Below are 9,731 nucleotides of genomic sequence, written 5' to 3'. Positions count from 1 at the left end.
AGGGCTAACTAACTAACAAACAACGATTAAACTATTTACAGGTAAAGCACAAGGCTAAGCTAGACGAGAAACCACTGACCGCTTGCAAAGCAAGTGACAGAGGCGCTCCAACTGACCACCACAGGCAGTACGAAGGAACTGAGAGGGAGCAGGTCCGGTGGCGCCTGATATACTGCGCCATGTGTGGGGCACTCCAGAGGACGCCACAGCCAGCCCTATGGGTAGCGCTAAAGCAAAGGTCTCAGACAGCTGCGCACATGGGCGCGTGCATACCTACAATGGAATCGACATGAGCAAGCACTCAAAGAAGAACATCTATGTGGACAAACTGTTGGAACTGTAGTTGTTGGTGAACATCATTTTCTCCATCATTAAGCTTCCATAAATTCCCTATCCAAGACTAGATACCAGTAATAACCCTTGGCGTAAGCCAAGGTATAGTCCAAAAGTAGAGGTTGAAGGACTACTTCATCAACTTTAAAGTCTTATCTATTTAGTACTTCACCTTGAATGGTCATTTGAAATGTGTTACTACTTATGCTAAACAATCTTGTTCCACCTTGTATACAGAGTGTCGCAGCTAAATACATTTCCCAGACTTGAAGAAAAACCTCTGTAAGTTGAAAAACTTGTCTTTCACAAGCAGAAGTTGGTCCAACAGATATTACCTCACCCACTTAATCTCTCTAATGTTCTAGAACAGGGGTCGGCAACCTCTGGCACGCAGCTTGCCAGGGTAAGCACCCTGGCGGGCCGGGCCAATTTGTTTACCTGCGGTGTCCGCAGATTTGGCCGATCGTGGGTCCCACTGGCCGTAGTTCACCACTCCAGGCCAATGCGGGCGGCGGGAAGCCGCGGCCAGCACATCCCTCAGCCTGCGCTGCTTCCCGCAGCCCGCATTGGCCTGGAGCAGCGAACCACGGCCAGTGGGAGCCACGATCGGCCAAATCTGCGGATGCAGCAGGTAAACAAACTAGCCCAGCCTGCCAGGGTGCTTACCCCGGCGAGCCGCGCGCCAGAGGTTGACGACCCCTGTTCTAGAACCAAACACAACTACAATAACACTGCCATATCTTTATGTAGCATTCAGATGTAGGCAGAATTGTCTATTCTTTGGATATAAAAACTGCTTCACATTTTGTGACTGTTTTCTTGTTATTTGTTCCATACAACTGTCTATGTAAAAATTAGAGAACCTGAAAAAAAAAAAAAAAAAAAATATATGTACAGACAGCTTTAAAATCAGAACGGCGTTAACAGATGTAAATTAATCCAACAGCATCAAAGTATGCATACTTAAAACCCACCTATTCATTTTATTTAGAAGAGAATTACTTCTTATAAAATTCAATGATAAAAGGCTACAGAAAATTGTTAATTGTTGCAATATGCCCTAGCAGATGGAGGCATTACCTGACAGGGTTACTGGTCAAAGAAACCCGTAGAGATTCTAAGCAAGTAATAAGTCTTTCATCTGTTGCTCCAGATTTTAGTTCCAGGATGAATTCCTGTGCTGTAATCTGTCGGCTGCTCTTGAGGCTTCCCTGCAAGAGGAAAGTCACACTGATTTTCTTTCTGGTACGCAATTACTTTATACAGATTATCCAATTCAATTGCTATTTATGAGAACATCTTGATGCCTCATCCTAAAATGTTTTTTATTAAGCAACTGTGCTATAACATAATCCTAAAATGTGAGTAAAACAAACTGGTGGAAATATTTGAAGTTGTATCATACGTTGTTTGAGTTTTCAGTAAATATTTTTGACTGCAAATGAACGAAGCAAAAGTCAGAAAGCAATACCTGTCAGTAGGACAAAGCCCAGTGTAGCATGATATTTAAATTTTAAATGAACGTTTTAACAGCATAACAAAGGATCAGAGAAAAATATCCAAAATGTACCAAAAATACATAATTCAACTACAAAATGTATTACATGAGGTGAGAAACTTGGCATTTTAAGGCTACTTGTTTCACTGAGCAGAAAAACAGCAGACTTTTTGATTACCTCTATTAATATCAGAACATTAAAGTACGACAGAAAAAAAAATGGGTAATTCTAATGAACCAAGTCCAAGATAATTTTTGTGAAGATACCCTTTTCATTTATGCTACATTTTGAATTTGTTTAACTTCTTTACAGATCATCTCAAAAGTTTTAAGGTATTGAGTAAAGTGACTGGAATAAAACAAGTGTTTAAATCACTATTTACATGTCTAATGCACTGACGCCGACATATACCAGTTAATTTTTTTTTTAAAAAGACTGAGGGTCCAGAAAGCAGACACTGAATAATGTTTAACACTGAAGACACGTTTTGTCCCCCAATCCTGGTTTATCAGCACTTAAGGAATGTCTACAAGTAGCCAGAACTATTTAACCATATTAACCTACATGCTTTAATGCTCTTCCCTTTTTAAAAAAAAATTAAGCCAAACCTAGAAAAAAAAGTTATTTTCGCATCTTAAAGTGTTTAGGTGTCCTGTGACAATAGTGTCAATTCTATCACCATGTCTACACTACAAACTTTGGTCAATGCAAGTTACATCAGCAAAACTTTAATTTTACCCTTCTGTATTACTAGTTAACCAAGTTTTGTTGATTTTTGTTTCAGAATTTTAGAGCGATTAGAAGTTGACGTGTGTTAATACCTTGTACTACTCACATTTTTACCTTTCCTTTTATATACACCTAACTCATTTGCATACTCTAATTTTTATAATGATTAAAGCTCTATTTCATTTACAGTATTGAAGATCCTGCAATATTAGGCTTCCACAGCCTACCCACCTTAGGCTGAGGCCCCTGTGTTTTTCGGTCATCTGCCTGAGCCAGGTGAAAGATTGCCTATTGCTCTGCCCAAGGGTCAGACCCACTTTAAAACTATTTGTTGCTCTGCCCTGCTGAGGGCCTGAGCTCTCTAGACTGCTTACTGTTCAGCCCTGCTATAAGGCCAGAACCTCACGGACTGCTTACTGCTCAGCCCCATCTAGAGGGACAGAGACTCATAGGACTGCTTGACACTCTGCCCCACCAAGAGCCGGGTCAGAGCTCTGGAAGCGCTAATTCCCCCGTAAGCTTGGTTGGACAGCCACACAGTAGCGAGGGGGCATGGCCCCCCCACTGAGACTGACAAGGAGAGATAACCACAAATCCATACATCAGGGCACCCAGGACTAAGTCATCCTGTTATCCTGACTCAAGCAAAAGGTAGTCTTCCTTATGGTAGGTGGGTATCAATTCCCCACCACCAGCAGCCTTTCTGCCACTCAACACTCTTCCGGATTATACCATCCCTAACTTTGCCTTGCACATTAACAATAGGTGCTTTCCAAGGCCCAAGCTGCTTTGAAACATTCCCCTGTGATATCCAGCCCGACACTGGATACTCACCGAAATGCCAGATCATCTGCACCTAGAGGTACAGTACACCCCTATTTACAAGTTTTACCTTAAACCACAACTGCTGTAAACCACACAGCACTTGTGAGCACTTAAATAAACTTAGTTTTGTTTTGTTGTAAGAAAGACTAAAGCAATAAGAGTGGTGGAAACAAATGGTTACAATACACAACAAAATCCTAAAATGCAAACCTGGGTCTACATTTATGCATACAGTAACTCCTCATTTAACATTGTAATTATGCTCCTGAAAAACGCGACTAAGACTTTATGGATAAATATTCTATAAGGCATGTGTTTGGTGCAGGTCTCAGATGAGGGATGTTTGTTAAAAAATGGGATCCTTCATAAAAGGGATCTCTGTCACAGAGGTTGTGCATTTATTTTGTACAGGGCATTTTTGATGTGGTCAGAGGAAAGCAAAAGTAATTATGATAATTTGCAACATAATATAGTGATTCATCTGTCATTGCCACCGCAAGGGAGCCAATGCCAGAACTTAGTACATTATGATTTGCTGCATCCCCTTGTCAGATGGCACTTAAGAGGTTCTTGTATCACACTTGTATAATAAAGGTCATATTTATTCCTGCTGTCACTATTAAATCCACATGAAAACAAATTAATTGCCCTTTGAGACAGGGACCATCTTTTTATTATTGTTTATACAGTGATTAGCACAACGGGACCATGATCCATGATTTGGGCTCCTAGGTGTTAATGTAGTTTGTATTCATAATAATAAAAGCCAGGAAAACCTATTTGGTACAGTAGAACATGGATCAATATACAAGCCCATATTACTCTTAACAGTAGAAGAAAAAGGGTGGGGAATCCATTTACAGAAGAGCTTTCTGGAAACATTGCATTGACAGTCACTGGTCCAAATGCCCATGTTGTGCAACCAAGATTTGACACTGCATGGGACAGGAATTTAAATGAAAGAGCCTTGAAGGATTTCCCAAGCCATACCTGTTCAGGTAACATACAATAAATGTATCCAAGTGGTACTACTTTAATACTATATATTACAATGAAGAATCGAATGGCTCCTTATTTGGTTACCAAAATTACTTGTGATTTCTGTGCTAAATTTATTCATCAAGAAGGGAAGTAGCTGTAACCTGTATGTAATGACTGCCATCTTGGCTAACACAACATTGATTGAAGTAGGCACCTCCAAATCTAAATGCATGACTCTACAGCTTGAACTAAGACTCTGTAGCTGGAGGCTTTAACAGACTCATCTTCTATGAATTGAGCACAGAGGGAGAGACATGTAACACACTGGCCAGAAGGGTACATATGCAGCAATTCCTACATTTCAGAGTCACGATACCAAAATAAGATTTCAATACTTTAAACTACTGACCAAGTTAGACCATACAAAATGTATTCTCCAGGAGCAAAACTATTTTTGAGTCTTCATTTGAGTCTCACTGGTAATGAGCAATATCAAGGAATTAGTATTTCATTTATCTCTTGGGTCACTAAATTAGAGTACCCAAAAATTTTCCAATACAAGTACAACTTGTGTTACAAAAACTAATTCGAAACGTAGGACTGTTCCACACTGGATTCAATTGAAAGACTTCTCTAAAATCTGCAAAACATTTACTTTATTTTGACATCTTATGTTTCATCTAATACATCAATTAGGTTTTGCTATGTGAAATAGGGTGGCTGTGGCAGATGAAATTCTGTACTGACAAATGTAAAATAATTCCTTCTCATGTGTATTGTTTCAAGTAGTCACAATCCTTACTAGGTTCCCTGTTGGTTCCAACAACTCAGAAGAGAAACTGTGAACCTCAGTGAAAAACCTCTGCTCACAATGTAGTGGTGGTCAAAAAGCAAATTAAGTATTAAGATGCATAAAGAAGGGAGTGGAAAATATTGAAAATGTCATTTAGATAAATCAGTGATACAACCTCACCTGGAATACTGTGTTCCATATTGGTTACAAAAAGGATACAATAGAAATAATGGGGAGAAACTGAGTAAAAGCAACAAGAATGATTGGACTACGAAAAATATTTGCTATGAAGAGAAGAGAAACTGAAAAGAAACGATTTACATTGAAGAGAGTATAAATAAATAGTGACATCATAAAGGTACACAAAATAAATAACAGTGCTGAAAAGGTGGATCAGACATGTATAGTCACCTTGTCAATTCTAAAATAAGGGTCATATAATTAAATTGAAGAGTGGCATATTTAAAAGTGACATGGAAATGTTTTTTCACAGAATGCACAAGTAGTCTGTGAAACTCATGGCCTCAATATCACTAAGATCAAGAACTAGTAGGATTCTAAATAAAAATTGGACATTTGTGTGTGTGTATGACCGCTATTAGACACAGAATACTAAGTTAGATGGACCCTGGTCTGTTCCAGTATGTACCTTCGATGTTGCTAAATAACATTGCACAAATTGAAAGTAACAAACAATACAGAATGGGGTATTAGAGTCAAGTGTAAAGAATGCATGAACAACCAAGTAAAAATGATTTTAAAATAGTACTGAAAAGTAACACTATAACTGACACTTCAGATGTTTGCAAGGGAACTTATTTGTCCCAACTGACAGTTATACTTTTACCTTACAGGATAAACTCGGCCCAACGTATACAAACAACTTCCACTGTTACATAAAGACGTAAAAAAAATTAAAATCTAGCCCTTTAGGACATTTGCATCCAAGGATTGATATTAGTCCAAAAAAACTTAATAGCTCAATTGTGCATTATCATCCCTCCAAACATACAAGTACACTAAACTTTTCATAGGCATATTTTTGGTGTATTTTAGAAGTGACATATACTTACAGCCTTCGAAGCAGTACTGATATATTGCATCACCATTTCTTTTTTGGTACTTAAATCCTTTTCTCGCAATGGTGTTTTTCTGTCTTCATTTAAGTTCATATCTTCCTATGGGAAAAGATTGAAAAAACTTGATTTAGCCATCTATGTGTCTGACAATAAGGATCTTAATGAGGTCCTATACTTTGCTGAATAGGCATATATGAACAATTAAACGTGAAACTTAAGGAAAAAAACCCTATGTAAAAAAACAGAAAACTAACAATGAGGGAACTGAAGAATCAAATACAAAACATCCACTTAAGCCATTTAAAACCATGAAATAGGAAAAAAAATGAGAGAGCAAAATATATAGTCAAGTTAAAAATTTTAAAAAAAGTTTGCTTTAATTTTTAAGGAAAATGTGTCATGATTTTACCCACCCTATTCAGCATCACCATACTGAATAACCTTAGTCATGTAGGGAATTTCCAGTGCAGCAGCACTAGCAGTGTAGTAGTTCCAATTTCATCTCATCCTAGGAATCACGTGCAAAATGGACATATTGCATTGGATCCAGTGTTGGGGTGAGAAACCTATATTTCAGATTAGATGCAAAAAGCACAGTCACACTACCTCCTCCTCAATCACCCAAAATAGTAAGGCTCTTGCAAGAATACCACAGAGTTGGAACCATATGCACCAAAAATCAAGACTGCAGCATCAGTCATTTTGGAAAATGTATGCAAGATTAGGGCAAAAAAATTATCTCTGCATCTTTTGTAGAGCAAGTGTCACTGCCTTTTGTTATTCCTGTAATTAGACACCCAAATTGCAAACATCATCTGCAGGTCAGTGATCACACAGCAGCATTTTTCTCCCACATCTGCCTCTGTCAAGAATATTTCAGCCTATTTTTGGATGCCGATCTTGCTACTAACATCCATGCCTATCAGTCACCATGAGATGAGATTACTGCACTGCATCCAGGTACATTTTAAATCCTTTTGAAAACTGAAGCTGGTGCATAACTTGCTAAAAACAGAGTTTCCTGCCATGAGCTCATTATGCTAGTGCTCTGGAAACTGTACTATCTACCTGTGAGTTTCCGCACGTAGTTTTAAGTTACTGATTTGGTCTATGAAGGTGACTTAGCACCTGCCTATGTCAGAGGCAGCCTCACCCCCTGTCCCATATTATCTGATCCTTTTATGCTGCAGTATCTAAGTGTCTTCCACATAAAATGAGCAGCAAGTCCATAACAGACTTCTAGGAATCTGTGGCACACTTCCCTTCCGAGGGTAAAACGCTTCTTGTTTTGTTTTTGATTTTATTAATTTACTTATTTGTTGCTTTGATGGATTTGTTTCAGGGTAGCTTTTTTGTTGGTTGGGGTTTTATGTGCCAAAACAGGGTTTACATGTCTTTCTGATGGAGAATAAATAGGCCTTTTTCAAAAAGAAAGGTTTGCAGCATTTTCTAAAGCTCTAGTTTCACCTAAGCTCATCTGGAAATTTGGTCCATAGCCAGATTTCCCCCCAGCCAACAATTCTTTGTCCCCAGTTCTCATGCACTTAATCCTGGGATCTGGAATCTGCACTATACTAGAAGAATGCAGCATCGCAGCAGTTCATACGTCAAAATTTAGTCTTTAACATCCTTGAGGCTCAATCTATTGATCCCTTTCATATTAAGACAAAAGCCTTAAACCAGCATCAGAAGCTGACTAGGGAGACAGTAGAGCAGTAGTTCTCAACCTATTTACCATTGTGGGCCACATCCAATACTACCTGTATGGCCCTGAGGATGTCACATGGGCCACAGCCCTGTGCTGATTGGGCCACAAATGTCCCACGGGCCGAAGGTTAAGAACCACTGAAGTAAAGGGACTCAAGCACTGGCGCGATGTGCTCGTAGCTGCCTAAACCATGGAAAAGGTGGGCAGCCAAATTCCTTGCCAGCTGAAGCCTGTGCTTGGTCATCTTCACATTCAGCTTCAGATACAGTGAATTAGAATAATCCGGCCTTGAGCTGACAAATATATGTGTGACTGGCCAGGTGCTCAGCTGGGAGCAAGTTATACAGATACCTTACAAGCTGACCGTGAAAGGAGGCATTTTTAGATGTTGACACTTCTGGGTCATCCAAGGCTAGTGAGGACTGCTGTAGCTATTTTCAGATTACTGCAGCTACTTTCAGATTAAACTCATGAGATGGATCCCCATCAGTTCAGGCAAGGTGACTGCTAGTCATTCAACAACTGCCCCAACTTAAAAATTTAGTCAGCCTAATCAAATAACCCACATCTCTGTTAGTCCTTCAAGACATGCTGCGAACCAGTCTGTTCAACTCGGCTTTTAGGAAAAGAGAGGTGCAATGAGAGCCACTATTTTGTGATATGGAAGGAAATAAGTATTTGGTTTTCATTATATTTTTAGTCAGTGAATTGTGCGAAGTACATAACCATATCACACCCTAAGGATCTAACAGTCTGGTGCAATGAATGGGGTCTTTTTTTGAGAAACCCAAAGCAGTACACCAAAGGATCTACACCTCTGCCCCGATATAACGCGACCCAATATAACATGAATTCCGACATAATGCGGTAAAGCAGCGCTCCGGGGGGGGGGGGGCAGGGCTGCACGCTCCGGTGGAGCAAAGCAAGTTCAATAAAACGCGGTTTCACCTATAACCTGGTAAGATTTTTTGGCTCCTGAGGACAGCGTTATATCTGGGTAAAGGTGTATTTGTAATCTCATTTTTGTCCTGCCATTGAGGTTTAAAATATTTTGCCATATTCCCATGCAGAACATAACATCCAAATATAGTTAAAGTTACTTCTCATTCCACACTTTCCAGGCTCTAAAATATATTCTTTAAAGGAAATGGTATCAGGAACTATTCAAACAGGGGTTTTTTGGGGGAGAGGTAAACACTGGATTTCCATGCCATAGGTTTCATCCAATCATTGGATTTTGCAGAGGTTTCATCCAATCATTTCACAAGCTTGGCAAGTTCATATTCACTACCTGCCAGGCCATCAATGTCATCAGCGAACTGAAGATTTGAGATTGTTTGCCCCCCCGCCCCAATGCTGACTGTGCGTATGTGATCTTCTAGGGCATCAGTCATTATGCACTCCAAGTAGATGTTGAACAGCATGGGCGAAAGAAGGCAGCCTTGCCAGACTCCAACAGTGGAGCGAAACCACTCTCCTATTGTGCCATTGACGAGAATTGCACTGTTGGCCTTGGCATACAGTTGTTTAATGATAAGAATAAGCTTACAACCAACATTGTACTTCTTCATGGTTGCGTCGAGAGCTTCGTGCCATACTCTGTCCAATGTCTTCTTGAAGTCAACGAAGATGCGGTAGATGTCCTGCTAGTGTTCTAAGTACTTTTCACATAGAACATGAAGGTTGAACATCTATTCTGTAGTATTTCTTCCTGCACAAAAGCCAACCTGTTCTTCAGCTATGATATTCTCTGCTTGTGGCTTCAATCTGTTCAATATGACTTT

General features: G+C 39.6%; 1 protein-coding gene across 1 annotated transcript in view; it reads right to left on the bottom strand.

Moving 5' to 3' along the window:
- The window catches only part of DIAPH3 (diaphanous related formin 3), a gene marked incomplete in the record, with an annotated part of 517,573 nt that overhangs the window by 465,405 nt on the left and 42,437 nt on the right, over positions 1-9,731 (bottom strand). The window contains 2 exon segments of the mRNA XM_034758385.1: positions 1,414-1,544; positions 6,234-6,338. Coding sequence (XP_034614276.1) covers positions 1,414-1,544; positions 6,234-6,338 — 236 coding nt within the window.

This window comes from Trachemys scripta, chromosome 1, assembly GCF_013100865.1.
Source record: "Trachemys scripta elegans isolate TJP31775 chromosome 1, CAS_Tse_1.0, whole genome shotgun sequence".
In the NCBI taxonomy this organism is placed as follows: domain Eukaryota; kingdom Metazoa; phylum Chordata; order Testudines; family Emydidae; genus Trachemys; species Trachemys scripta.
The sequence above is the reverse complement of the archived record's forward strand: the minus strand, read 5'-3'. Positions and strand labels throughout refer to the sequence as shown.